The sequence below is a fragment of the Clarias gariepinus genome, chromosome 24 (assembly GCF_024256425.1).
Source record: "Clarias gariepinus isolate MV-2021 ecotype Netherlands chromosome 24, CGAR_prim_01v2, whole genome shotgun sequence".
In the NCBI taxonomy this organism is placed as follows: domain Eukaryota; kingdom Metazoa; phylum Chordata; class Actinopteri; order Siluriformes; family Clariidae; genus Clarias; species Clarias gariepinus.
In genome coordinates this window covers 18,397,437-18,412,843 of record NC_071123.1, presented here as the reverse complement: position 1 = coordinate 18,412,843, position 15,407 = coordinate 18,397,437, and the positions used below count along the sequence as shown (strand labels likewise).

General features: G+C 39.0%; 1 protein-coding gene across 5 annotated transcripts in view; it reads right to left on the bottom strand.

Moving 5' to 3' along the window:
• mink1 (misshapen-like kinase 1) overlaps positions 1–15,407 on the bottom strand; it is a 44,512-nt gene that overhangs the window by 24,631 nt on the left and 4,474 nt on the right. For all 5 annotated transcript variants that reach the window (XM_053485527.1, XM_053485528.1, XM_053485530.1 and 2 more), the window contains exons 2-8: positions 9,314–9,379; positions 7,124–7,306; positions 5,342–5,452; positions 5,166–5,256; positions 3,946–4,076; positions 2,210–2,264; positions 1,491–1,569 (exon numbers count right to left, since the gene is read on the bottom strand). In XM_053485527.1, the coding sequence (XP_053341502.1) occupies positions 1,491–1,569; positions 2,210–2,264; positions 3,946–4,076; positions 5,166–5,256; positions 5,342–5,452; positions 7,124–7,306; positions 9,314–9,379 (716 nt within the window). The remainder of the gene's footprint in view (positions 1–1,490; positions 1,570–2,209; positions 2,265–3,945; positions 4,077–5,165; positions 5,257–5,341; positions 5,453–7,123; positions 7,307–9,313; positions 9,380–15,407) is intronic.

Genomic DNA, 15,407 nt, shown 5'->3' with positions numbered 1-15,407 from the left:
CAAGCATGTCTCCAGACCTAAACCCTATTGAGCATCTGTGGGGCATCCTCAAGCGAAAGGTGGAAAAGCGCAAGGTGTCTAACATCCACCAGCTTCGTGACATGATCAAGGAGGAGTGGAAGAGGATTCCTGTGGCAACCTGTGAAGCTCTAGTGAACTTCATGCCCAAGAGAGTTAAGGCAGTGCTGGAAAATAATGGTGGCCACACAAAATATTGACACTGGGCACAGTTTGAACATGTTGAGTTATTTTGAGGGGACATCAACTTTACACCATTATACAAGCTGTACACTGATTACTTTACATTCTATCAGAGTTTCACATCTTTAGCGTTGTCCCTTGAAAAGATGTAATAAAATATTTACCAAAATGTGAGGGGTGTACTCACTTTTGTGAGATACTGTATATATAAATTTAATTATTTATTTATGCCACATACATATTTATATACACCGAGTAATCTGTTGAATTTTTGGAATGAAAAAACTATTTTTTTTATGTTACTATACATTTCACGGAATGAAAGTGTAAGATTGCATTTATTAAGTAGATTTCAATTTCATACTCATAAGCTCATATTTAAAATAAATAATGTACAGCATCTGTTGAATTTTAGGATGAACCAATGATTTTTTTCAAGGTCAATAATTTTTTTATGATATAAAAGGTGTTTTCCATTTAAATTTGTTACAATGAAACAAACCCTATATGTTACCTCAAGCTCGACCAAATACACACATGAAAACCCCATTAAAATTTGTTCGGTAGTTTATACCTGATGCATGCACAAAAACAGAAAAACTAAAATTTCAAAAAACTATTAACATGATTTTCTTACGTCCCACAAATTATTATTTCACAAATATCTTCAATGTATAAACATGCCAACTTTACCGTTTCATTACATGTATACAGTGTAGATAAGTCATTTCCTAACAAATCTTCATTCCAGACAAAATTTCATTCATTCTTTTAGTATTTGGGATCAAGTTGGCTTAAGTCTTACTGTGCATCAAATCACACCAATACGCTGCCATGTGGAAAAACCAGAACCCGAGTCTGACATGTCACTGTATTTTTTTTATTTTTATAGTTGTATCGGGTTGAGCTTGGCCTAACTGGAGACCTGCTGTCTGCTCAAAAATACTTAAACTGACCGACTAAAGGCTCCTACCATCCCCAGAATAGCTTACCGTGAAAGAAGCCAAGAAGGCAAACAATGGGACACGGGCGCTGTAACAAACTTAATTTTAAGGGGAAAAAAAAGGGATAAAACAAGGGGGGAAAAAAAACCTGAGAACTAAAAATAAATAAGGAGAAGGAAGTATTGGCAGAGAGTTTGTCTTATGTAAGGCGTTTTCGCAAGATAAGTGCACAGGGGTGATGCAAGTGTACAGATAAGAGGTCTGGTGGGGAATATATGAAAAAAAAAAGGAAATTTAAAAAAAGGTATTAAATGTAAACAAGTGGACAAAAACAAGCATGCTGACCATTTCTTGGACTTGAGTTTTGGAGGAGGATTTCGCGGGATGAGGAAGAGGGCTCTCATAGGGTGCATATCGCACAGCGCTGCAGAGAAAGAGACAGACAAACTCATGAGCAAAATATACATCCAGGCATTTCGCCAAGGCAAACCTAAAAAAATATTTTAAAACTCTCCTCTAGTACACGAGGACTAAACAGGGAGAGAGAGAGATGGAGAGAATGTGACTAACTGTGGAGTTGCATAAGAGTGGCACACTGACCAGCACGTCCCGCCCCCACACACACAACTCCTAAGGCTGCTCCAAAAAACACAGCGCTACTTCAACACCCCCTCTCCCTCTCTTTACTCTAACATTTGATTTACACATTCACTGTAAAATCTGGCTGTCTATCAAATCACGACAACTAAAAGGTTTAAACTGTCCGCTTATTATTTATTGCTCTTCACCCCCCACCTTCCTCAGACTCGTTTATACCTTTAAACATGAGAAACGTCCTCAGGCTATAAACCAATTGTGTGGGTTTTTTTCCCCCCCGAACAGGTTAGACTAGGCGTGGCTCTCAGACATGCCCGAGTGTGTTTGGCCTGTTCGAACACACCTGATGCAGTTCCTAGAGAGCCAATGTGGCACACCAGGCCTAACAGATACGAGCGATCACTCTAACGGTCTGCATGTCCAACTTTACATTTATGTCATGAAATGCAAGTGTGTGTGTTGCTTACGGGGGGCGCCCTCTGCCATCTCTATCGCTGTGATTCCCAAAGACCAAATGTCGCTCTGTGAAGAAAAAAAGAAAAAGAAAAAAAAAGCACTGTTACACTACAGATATTGCTTATTTTCACTTATATGAATTAACAAGACACGCCACATGGAAAAGCATCATCATCATCATCGGCATCATCATCAAGGTTTAAAAAAAAAAAAAAAAAAAAAAACGCAGGTTCCTTGCAGAGGATGACAGCCTGTGTTGGACAGTGTTTTAAAGCAATGTTCAGACAGTATTCAGAAAAAAATAAACAACTCTGCCGTTCTTTTGACGAAAAAAAAAATCTATTAAAGGAAAGTCGTTTAAGGAAAAAAAAAAAACACGTCTCATCGTGTGACTAACTAAAGGATTGTGGTGGTATTTTGATTGTGTAAGAGTTCTCATTTTTTCCCCTTTAAATATCCTGTATGAGTCAAATTTAAAGAAGGCAGATCATCTACAAGTGTAATTAGTTATCATGCATAAATATTTAATTATCTTTTTAAATGCTGGTAAATGAGTGTGTGTATAAAAAGGATTAAATATTAAGGTAAAGATTCATTAGAAAAGGTTTAATGAGCAAAAACATTCATACATACAGTACTGTGCAAAAGTTTGGACCCCCCCCCCTTCATCTCTTCGTATTTTGCTTCACAAAAGCCAGACTTTCATTATTTTTAATGCAGTCTTGAAAAAAAAATTTTTTGGCTCTTTTTTTAACTTCAATCCTCGTACCTTTTCTGTTTTAGAAAAATGTTTTGTTTCTTATGCCACACAGTGACCTGAGTCATTCAAGCATTAAAAAAAAAAAAAAAACTTAATGAAATGAACTGGTGAGAACCAGGTGCAGATGATGACTGACGGACGATCAGGCCGGTGATTAGTTTACTGCTGATGCTGAGTGGTTCAAACAGACGAGAGGGGAAATGAGGTAAACAACTTTATTTAGGGCCCAAGCACTATGATATTAGCACCATGACAACGACATGGCTATTGCGTCATCGTCTTCACTGTGATATTGGTGATGTCTATAAATGCTTTTAGTGTGTGAAGGGCCTTTTTGTTTTTCTAATAATCCACCCAACAATACAGTACATATGAAACTCACACATTTAAAGCTGGTTTTAGAGCTGAACAACTTTCACATGACTGACTTCCCGTCGAGTAGAGCCCAGGTCAGGAAGTTATTTTGGTTCACACGCAATGGTTTAGCACAGATATCTTAAATGTGTTAAATGTCTGCAACCGCTGTGCCTGCTTTCTTTCTGGGAAACGATGGCGCAAGGTGCTTGGGCTCGCTTATCACTCAAAAAATAATAAAAAAATTTATATATATATATATATATATATATAATATATATATATATATATATATATATATATATAGGCACTTTGCAGCCTGTCTCAGCAAAACATTTTTGTTAAACAAAAATAAATAAACATGCTGCTACATACAGTCTAATGCAAAAATTTAGGCACCCTTAAAACCCAAAATTTCACAGTGCCACAATGATGTTTTTATTTTCTATATCTTTGTTCAATTTATGACACAAAAAGTAACTATGAATCAATGTTTGCTGAAAAAAATGTCTATTTTTTTCCATTTCCAAGAGATTGAAAAAAAAATCACCAAAATCTGTTAAAGGGGTGCCTAAACTTTTGCATAAGATTGTATGTAGAAACACTTATATCTTTTATTCACACACACTTTACCCTGTAGTCGTAGGTGGAGTCAGGGTTCTCGTCACAGGCAATGACCTCAGGGGCCATCCAGTAGGGCGTGCCGATGAAGGTGTTCCTTCTGCCTACGGTCCGGTCGAGCTGAGCGCTCACACCAAAGTCCACTAGAAGGACAGAGAGACGTTGGGGCTTTCAGTGTGACGATAAATGTTGTAACCTTGTAACAATGCTCAGAATAATGCTCTGAAGCTGAAGTGGCCAAACAGTAAAGGAATGATTTTATATATACAGTTTTTTTTTTAATTTTTTTTATTATTACTACTATTACTATTATTTCTCCTCCTTGTCGAATTTATTACTCCTCCTCTTTCTTCCCGGGAAAACAACAGTCAAGCGACTGTAACCAAGACAAAGCAATTTACCTCTTTAGACGCCAGCAAACAATTAAATAAATAAATAAATAACTAATCTGTAACCTCATTAAAGCTTATAATCACTTTGCCATCTCAAGGCTTCCTTCGCTTAGGAAAATGTCTGTTTCACATTGCTGCGATTCATATGAACGCATTGTGTGGCGCTGCTATTAACTGTTTATTTTGACATCATAGGTTTATTCATAAATATTATTTTCTTTACTGGTTAAGAGCTTGATGCAAAAGGAAGTGTAACTCGCGCTATGATGTTTTTTTTATATTCACGGCGGCAGAGCGGATAGTGAGTGCTGCTGCCTCAGAGCTGCAGGGTTCCTGGTTTGACCCTGAGCTGGCGTGTTCTCCTTCCAAAAACCATGTCAGTAGGTGTGCTGGCTTCATCTACTGCACCTAATGTGTTTGTGTGTTTTTGTGTGGTGTACTTCCAGAGTCAGACCATGGATAGCACGAGGTCGATCTGTGTCCATGACCAGGATGGAGGAGGAAAAATAGCCCACAGTCACTTTAAAAGTTTAACAGTCCTAATTTCGGTCACTTTTTTTTTTTTGTCTAAACAGTCCCAGCTCAATCATTTTTATTTCAATAACACTTAGCCCTTCGGTATCGATAAGTGTGTCACAGCGTGCCTATAAAAAGTCGGACCGCCTGCAGGAGTCTGTTATACTTTTCACTCCAACTCATTAATAAAGAGGTCGCACGTGTCCGAGACACACAGACACTATATATATATATATATATATATATATATATATATATATATATATATATATATATATATACACACAAACGCACAAACACAATGTCCGATTTGATCCCACTTACCGAGCTTGACCTCTGCGTTCTCAGTCAGGAGGACATTCTGGCCTTTGATGTCTCTGTGGATGACCTTGTGTGCATGGAGGTGCGACAGACCCTGAGAGAAAGACAGCAACGGCCACAGTGAGACAAAATGAGAAGAAAACACGCTCGTCTGCAGCCTGCGTGTGTGTTCGCCTCACCCTCAGAATCTCTCTGCAGATGTAAGCGATCCAGTCCTCCTTCAGAGAGTTTCCTTTAGTGTTCTTGACCAGGTCTGTTACCGAGCCGGCACCACAGAACTCCATCACCAGCTACACACACACACACACACACACACACACACACACACACACACAGAGCATGGTAAACATGACATACCATAAATGCAACAAACACACAATTTATTCTTTCTAATTATTAATGTAATCACTATAATATTTTTAATTTAATTCAATTCAATTTTATTTATAAAGCGCTTTTAACAATGATCATTGTCCCAAAGCAGCTTCACAAAAAAAAAAAAAAAAATTTTTTTTTTTTTTTAGAAAAGAAAAGAAAATATTTGGAAGTGTGTATGTGTGAGAAAAATGTGTCTAGATAATAATGAAATGAATGAATAATGAATGAAATGTCTCTGATGAGCAAGCCAAGGGTGACGGCGACAGTGGCAAGGAAAAACTCCCTGAGATGGCAATAGGAAGAAACCTTGAGAGGAACCAGACTCAACAGGGAACCCATCCTCATCTGGGTGATAACAGATAGAAATAACATCAAGTGTGCCCAGTGTAACATCAATTTTTATGCCCAGTGTAAAGTGACAAAGTTAGCAGAAGAACTCTGGTATATTCTCCAGCACACTCAGTAAAACCTAAACCTAACTTCTTACTTAAACAGTACTTGATGCACTCAACTGCAGTTCAGGACTGACATTCCTAGAGACAGTTTTGTACCTGAGCCACCAAAAATAAAAGTGGACTCCATATTAACTTTAACACCTCTCCTTATTCACAGTCAACCTCAAATTTGCGGCGGTTACATTCCTAGAGCACTCGCAAATTGTTAAAAATAAAAAAACATGGATTTTGGATGTGGTCAAAAAAAAAATTGCCTACAAATGCAATTTAGCACTTTACACAGTAGTATATACATAAATACATACGAGTTGTCCTTTGTTTTCCATCATTCTTTTTTCTTTTTATTTCTTCCTACACAAAACAACGCTGAAGCCATCCAAAATAAACAACAATCTCAAAGATCAAAGCTTATGATCTGTAAATCCTTCATAAGGGCTCTAATCTGAGATGCTGTTTGGTGTTAATTGGTGATTTTAAAATAACTTCTTTGCTGCAGCAAGTTGAGGAAAGTTTTGGTCTTGTTTTCCTGTTAAGGTCTTCATGAGAGCCAGTTTCATCATAGTGACTGATGGGTTTTACAAATGCACTTGACAATACTGTTCTTGCAAGAACTGGCCCAGAACAGGTGATTTTGATGTATTAAAATAACAACTTACGGTTTTATTGTTACATAAACACCTAATTCCATATGTTTTATTTTTATAGTTTTAAAATCCCCAGTGGTGTTGTAGAATGCAAAGAATAAAATCACTAAACAACAAACAAAGAAATTTAAGAGTGATCCCACATGTGTACAGTACATGTAACCAATAAGTGAATATTCATCTCCGTGTTTACAGCACAGCCAGGAATGAGTCTTTTTGGACTGGTATAAACCCAGGTTATTCATCATAACAGGTGATTAGTGACAGGAATCTTCAGTGAGGTGATGTCAGTCACTACATTCCACAATGCTTGGTTTCTAATGTGCATAAACACACTGCGCTGCCTTGTTTCACCGGTTATACGACGTCATACAGTACAATGAGGAGACCCTTAGACACGCAGAAACTCTGACTTGTTTTTATTTTTTGGTAATTCAGTACTTCTGAGCTATGATGCAGCTTAATTTCTCCCCTGATCTCTCACCCAGAGCTGGTCATCGTGCCCGGGCGGGCTCTTCTTGACGAAGGCGCCATAGTAGGTGGCGATGTTGCGGTGGTGACTGTACTTCTTCAGCATGTTGATCTCGGCCTTGATCTCCTCCTCTTCCTCCTCGGTGACGTCCATCACCTTTATAGCAGCCAGTTGTCCCGTCTTCACATGGCGCCCCTGAGAGGAGGGAGGGAAATAGATAAATAAATAGAGCGAGACGGAGAGATAAAGAGTGTGTGTGCAAATATAAAAAATAGCACAGAGCAGATGTGTGTAGTCTATTAATAGCTAGAGAAAGCCCCATATCGGATATCCAAGCGAGCCGGCGGCGACCTCTTCCTCACCTTGGCCTCCTGCATTCACACGCTCCAGTAATCCATGCCCCAGTTTACGTTACACCGGTGACTCCTCGGTCACCCCGCCATTCTGCACGCTCAGCACTAAAAACCTGGTTCAATCCAACAGCAACTGAAATAAGCACGCTATAACTCTGGAGCGAGTAGCAGTACGTTTTCAGGCTCCCGCTCCCTTTTTTTTCCTTCTCATCTTTCTCAACTACAGCAGATCTACAACAATCGCAGTAATCTGATATAAGCGCAGATATAAACACATCCATCAGACTAAAACCCTGACAGTATCTCTCATTTCATTTTGTCTCAGGGCAAAAAAAGAAAGAAAAAAAAGATGGTGTGAATGTGATTAGAAGCCTTTTTGTTTGTGTGTGTTTTCTACAGTTTTTTTATCTCAGATTACAAAAAAAGGCATGTGCTAATCTATAATCACCTAGTATATTTTCAACACCTTCATTCAAACTTCAATTTTATTTAATTTTTTTGCACAAATATTGATATTATCAGCTGTTATTTGCACAATGACTTTCTCGTCTATGGTGTTACTCACAAGAAAGGTTTACTGTTTTTTTTTATCCATCATGTCATTACCTTGCACTACTTCAATCCACCATTTCAGTATATCACAGTTGATTGCAATGGGTCATGTTTGTTTTGTTGCTGCTCCTGCTTTCACATTTCTAGTTTTATAGTGTAAATCTGGTTTGTCTTAGACGGTCAGCTCATTGGTTGTCCTAGTTAACGAGTTAGTTTCTGTTAATTTACGTTACATGTATGTAGCGCCTCGGTCCTGAAGAAAGGCCGTTTCGGCTGTTGCCTTTTCTGGGGTCGCCACAGCGTCTCATCATCTGCCTCCATCTAACCCCATCCTCTGCATCCTCTTCCTTCACATAAACATAAATCTCCTCTTTAGTCTTCCTCTAGACCTCCTGCCTGGCACTTTAAACCTCAACATCCTTCTACCCTATATGTTCACAATCTCACCCCTGAACACGTCCGAACAACCTCAATCTGGCCTCTCTGACTTTATCCCCAACACATGGGTCGTCTCTCTGATGGACTTCTTCTTGATCTCTGCTACCTTAGTACTTTTCTTCAGTGCCGCCGTCTCTAAGCCAACGTAGAGCACCGCTTGTCTCAACACTGGTCTTGAACACCTTTCCTTTCACTTATCACTCTTTTTATCACGCAACACAAAAGGTAAAGCTACGTAAAAAAAAAAAAATATATATATATATATATATATATATATATATATATATATATATATATATATATATATTCTTGGCTCACATGGTCTGCAGATTTATTCAAAAAAGCCTGACTGATGAGAAACAGTTCATTTAACCGTGTGCTGATTTTGTTTTTGGGTTGTTGGGCACTCTGTGGTGCCAGCTTTGACTCGGAACAGATAAGACATCTGTTTTGTATCGGGCACTTGAAATATAAACACACACACACATCTTTAAACAAAATAAAAATTAAGTGTAAAAATAAAAAAATAAATGTTTGGTTTTTTTTGCAAACCCTGTAGCTAGTTTCTGAACTGAGCTGAAGAATTCGCATAAATAAGTTGCAACGTGGAGCGTAAATACTTATGCTCCCAAGGCGTCCAGAATTCACGCCGCAGACTAAATGCGAGTCTGTCGAGCTTCACGAAATACAACGGGGACCTGGCGCTCCGTCACTCCCTCCTCCCTCCCTCCTTCACTAACTCACCCACGCATATGTTAAATAACACGACTGGAGCTTTCAATTCATCATGAATCCATCCTTCTCTCTTTTCATTTCTCTCCCTCCCTCTCTTCCTCCATCCATCCATCCATCTTCTCACCTTGTACACCTGCCCGTAGGTACCATTGCCCACGACTTCCACCAGCTCAAAGATTCCCGCTGGATCCTGGCACAGAGAGAGAGAGAGAGAGAGAGAGACACAAACAGAGTGAGAGGAGTGTTAACACACACACACGCACACAAAGTTATAAATACACTTTATCTCTGAGCTCTGTGCTGACTGACAGCCCCAAGGTCAGGAAACCAATCAGGAGAAAAGTGTGTGCAATTGTGTTTCACCTTGCCAAAATCTCCTGAAGTGTGAGTGAGTGAGCGTGTGTGTGTGTGTGTTACAGTACCAGTCTGGCACATTCACCTATCAGGAGTCGTTACATACTTCAGGGCAATGTGTGGTTACGTGAAACACAGCCAAACACTGAGAAAGGCACTTACACACAAACACACACACTTATTCAATATGGTACACTCGACACAACATTATCACGACATCTAGGAGCTGATATGGCTTGTACTGCAACTCTGTATCACAATTTTACACACAAAGTACATCAGCATTTCCAACACAACATACAGTATAATTTAATAAGATTAGATAAAATAAAACTTAATTAATCCCGGAGAAAATTCTTGTGCCAGAGACTGCTCCAAGAGTAAAAAATGCACGCAATGAAGTAATAAATATAATAAAATAAAATCCACATGCAACAATCAAACAAGGTAGAATGCAGCAACGGGTATCAATAGAGTAGCAGAAACCAGATACTAATAAAGACCTACGTAGCAGCAATGACGAGTAATATTGCACATGATACTGTATCACTAAATGATGTTACGTTGAATGATATCGCTCATGATGTTGAATCGCACACGCTTTGCAGGGAAACATCCTCGGTTTCACACGCCGATCAAGCTCTTCTTTGCGAAACCCAAGACGATTAACCCTTAAAAGGCAAAACTGCACAGACCCGTGCAGGCAAAGTAGCACCAAGTAAAAAAAAAAAAAAAAAAAAAAAAACAACAACTGCTTAAACAGAAGCTTATGTGGAAGTCCTATGGCAATTCAGCAGTACGTAGTTTTTTTTTTTTTTTTATCCACAGTTTATACTGTTTATATTTATTTACAGATATTTTATACAGATGTTTACTGTTACAGAATTTATGCCCCCCAGGGATAAATAAAGTTTTTTTAAATTCAATTGAATTTGTTGACAGGGGAGGCTTCAGACATCAAACAGTGCATTTGGCTTTTTTGATACGTCATGTAGAACCAAAATCATCATAACATTTAATTAATGTAAATGTTACTGCTATGGAAACGACTTCGTAAAAATGTAGAAGTCACAACATGTGCATATTATTAATATTATTGGTTACAGAAACAGCTGGCATGACTTTTGCTGAGTCATGTCTGTATAGTTGGTTAAAATGGAACAGAATTCAGCTTATTACAATGGGTAGGTTGTGCTGAACCTTTTTTATTACTCTACTGTATATAGCACAATCCTGAACCATACACACACAAGCACCGCAGTTTTACGCTGTAACCTTCACTCAGTCACTCGACTTCTCATCAGTATGATGGTGTACAGTAACAAGCAGTGCGTCTTTATTGTGCGAACCTACAGGGTCACCGATTCATTTAAGCAATGTCAGAGGAAACATAAGGATCAATATGGTGTTCCTGACGTATCCTCAAAGAGTGTCATTCAGCGGTTGGTACGCAAGCTGGAAACGACAGGATCATCGATCCCTTCTCATGGCAGGGGAACATAGAACACAGACAGCCGCGTTGAAATCACTTCTAGATGTAATGAATGTAATGAGAACGATTACACATGCGCCAGGATACCAGGATTCTGTAAGAGTTATTACAGAATATTAGGGGCCTCTTTCTGTACATTCTCTGGTTTTTAAGAGCTGCATGCTTTGACAAGGTGTCATCTCTGCACACCAAAGAGTGTTTAGTTTAACCACTATTAGTTTGCAATTCTAAACACATGGCAAATAATTCGCTAGGATTATAGAGGAACTGAAACATTTTACCACATAAAATACAAATGTACATAAGTTATATTTCAATAAAAATACCTTTTTTAGTCCCCTTTATACTAAAATGCAAACAAAACAGATTAACATCTTTCTGAATTGGGGGAAGAAAAAATATGTTAAGGTTAGTAAGAAAAACGAGCAGCACAAACAAAAACATTTCTAGCAGATGCAGCAAGAGGATAGGAGAGTGAATCGTGCGAGTGTGTGCGCGCAAACAAGGGCTAACAGAATTCAATTGGCCGTACATAGTCCCCGACTTATGCACATTTGAGTTACGAATTTTCTCAGATACGAACGGACCGTGGTTCTACGAACATTCGTAGATGTGAACAAATAGTGCAAGTAGGTCCTGTGTCAAAAAATAGACACTGCTGTGAAGCAGATACAAATATTTACAATATTTTAAGCGTGTAAGTAAATTTCTAAAATGTCTAAAGTCAGTTATATTGTATATTGCGTGTGGGGGGTGCGGAAAAAAATTATGGTCCGTTTTTTTTTTTTTTTTTTTAAACAGCAAAACAAATAATGTCTAAAATGCTCTGAGCTTTTTAAGGTCCACACCAAGCGACCTCAAACTGGTTTACACAGCAGTGTGATTCTATAACTGATTGGTGATGTTTACAAATTATACCGCGGACTGTATGGAATTTGTAGACTGCCGTTTATTCTCTAAACTAGTTGGGAGTGACCATGCCCACCAACTAGACATCAAAAGAAAGAAACCATCTATCACTTCAGTAGCAGTGCTTAACACCATATTAATATAAAATGTCAGTAGATAAATACTGTGCACGTCATAAAAAGTTTAAGAGTGAAGTGTAAATATAAAATAAACAGAAATGGGACAAAAAAAAAAAAAAAAAAAACCCTGAGAGACAGAAAGAGATTAGTCGAACGTGATGACGGCTTGCCAGCCTCTGACTTGCTGTGTGGGAAGATATGAGGATGGGGGGATGGGTGCTGTGGAGTAGACGTCTCAGGGGACGTGCCATCAAAAGCCTGGCGATCTTTAAGTGGCTCTTCAATCACAGGTTGCAGAGGTGGACAGGGGCTGAAGAGGTGCGAACTAATCTAAACACACGTTATGATTTGCCACAATGCTGTTAGATTTTAGCTGTAATTGCTACGTGTGAACGTTATCGGATGAAAATCTGCAATCAAACTTTCAGCTGAATCAAACTTCCTCACGCCATCTCGTTTAACCTTTAACACGCCTGAGACACAAGCACTTGAACAAAACAGCCTTGTCAGTTGTTGTGTCATTTCTCTTCCTTTTTTTTGTGCTTTTTAGGAAAGTCCAGGCTGTTGAGGTTTTGCTGAATCGACAAAAAGAAAAAGCGGGAAAAAATAGCAATCACTGCTACTCTCGGAACGTGGCACGAAACTCACGAGCTCGTTCTGCACAAATTGTCGTGCAAATGCTGCTTTATAACCGCGTAGGTGTCTTTCATTCAGTCCGTCCGTCCGTCCATCGGTCGTTGTCTCCTTCACTTCCTGTCTGTCTCCTTGTTTCTGTCCATCTCTTCTTATTTGCTTCTCTCTATCGGTCTGTCTATTTTAGTCCAAGTCTGTACATCTTGGTTCATAATTTTCTCTCTCTCTGTCTATCAGTGTGCATCCTTCACAACTCAGTATTAATAATCACATTCTGGTCACCTTTGATTCACAGCATGAGGACTGTAAACTCACTGTATCCTTGCACCGCATGATCAGACTAATATTATCTAGCCATTTCCAATTTTTTTTCCCCCCGTGCCAGACAGATGACCACCCACAGGACCCTAACGCACAATACTCAATCATCTCAGCATTCGGAATCCAATACATCAGTTTCAATTTCCACACGCATTTTGGGAACATCCTTAATCACCCATAACGATCAAGATCCCTCACTGGTTCCAGAGTTTTGACGACCGGGTGCTTATCACGGTCGGCTGTCCTCAAGACAGACACAGCGCCCGGTCGAGACTAGGGTTGGGTATCGTTTTTTTTTTTTTTTTTTTGATACCGGTGCCAAATCGATACTTTAAAAAAGCCACAAAATCATGGTGGAATGAAATACACTTTTATTGAACAAAAAATTTAAAAAAAAGTTTGCTTTAGTTAAATTAGCCTTTTTTGCAATAGTAAATGGGGTCACTGTTGTAGTACTACTAAAACTAGCTGTAAAGCGATAATTATAAACAGAATCCATGTTACATTAGTATTTTACAAATCGTTTGACCATTTGTTAGCATGAATGCAAGATTTGCACTTTGCAGTTAACATTACATTAGCCTACGACTAACTGGCTGCTGTCATCATGATCAGCAGACTCCTTTTTGCTACGGTTTATTCCGTGTGCCCTCAAATGTTTCATTAGATTTGACGCGTTTCCCCTTTTACACACAACTGCTGTAAAACATTTGCTGCACGTCACGGTGTCTAAATCCTTTCTTGTGAAATATAGCCACACTTTTGACTGTTTAGTTTTAGGCATTTTAACAAAAGTTGTATAATTTAGCAAGCTAAGATAGCGGTGGACCACCTGCTGCCGTTAGAGCAAGTGTAACGTTAGTTTCTGCATTCATGTGCATCTCGGATGGTCTCTCATTTCCTGATGATTTGTGCTTTTAATTTTTTAATCTAATCTAATAATAATCTACAAAATTAAAATGGATAGTAACATTACTGCAATAATGTTTTAGATTTGTATCATCAAAGCTTTCCGAAGTTCAAGATTTTTCTAATTAATTGAAATAATTTATTTTTCAGATCATTTCTGACATCCCATGAATGCAGTATTTTAAAATTTTTAAAATGTGTGTTGATGAATCTGATGCTTATTATAACTATGTCATTCAATCGACAGTTCAGGCATTTAAATGACACTGAAATGAGGCACGAAATTCGCGTTCTGTTTTGGTCTGGTACATACTGGTTATATAGGTACCGGTGCCGTATTGGCACCAGTTTTCGGTACCCAACCCTAGTCGAGACCCCAGCAGGGACAGAAATGAGATTAGGATAGGTCAGGTCGAGCCGGCCCAGACGGTGTGTGCGGACCGTGTGTTGATGTATCTTGTAACATTTCTGCGTGTACCAGCGAGTGGGCGATTCACAAGACAACCCATTAAACAAAGAGCTCAAGTGAATCATCACTCTTAACAGAGATCTCTCGCTCCGTCACCTCCCTCCCTCCCTCTCAGGATGAATTCCACACAAGCGGCCAGAAGAGTCGTGGCACGTAACTTGCTGTACCAGCTCACCGATACTCACCACTCAGAGTGAGTGGGGGGGGTAGAATAAAACACTGATTGCCATCTTCCATCTGCTTAAACTAACAATCGCTCCAAATGCTGAGATACAATTTCATCTCCACACCGTAACTCTAATTCCACACTGTGACTCCTCATCGTCCCTGCAGCTTATTAGCTAAGTGTTTGTTTACGTTTAATAAACGGCTTCACAGGGATGCTGTGTCTTTAATGGTAATCTGCTGTTAATCTTAAACTCTTCGAATATGTCTAATCAGCACCAAACGGCTCAGCGATGTCACGAATAAGCAAAGTTACCTGATAGTCACTTTTCAACTTGATTTTAAAACTATGGTTGATACTGATAGCTATCAAAGTTGGATGTCTCAGCATGTCCCCCCCTATTTTTCTACCTTAAGACTGCATATGCAGCATTGGGAGCAATTATATTTGCAGTACAAATAGGTGTGTTTGTGTCACTCTGAAATTATGTCATGAAACTCTAGGTGGCTTTAAAATTTCTACGAGTCTCATCACCACTGCCTGGTGTTTGTTTTGTTTTTTTGGCTCAATGGTCTGCAGTCCGCGTGGTATTATGGTCTGCATCGCATTGCATGTGGCATAGGGTACATCGAGGGTACACAGCTTTATGGGACATATGGCGTACTTGATGCTGAAGCATAACTCCGGCTTTTGTGTCGCTTCAAATGAAACACCCTCCAAAGCAAGAGATGATACCATCATTAATCTGTAAAAAGTGTAAAGCATGACAAGATAATGGAAAGTGCACACCTGGTGCTTTTTTTTTACACAATGTATATCAGATTGAGCGGGAGAAAGAAAAAAAAA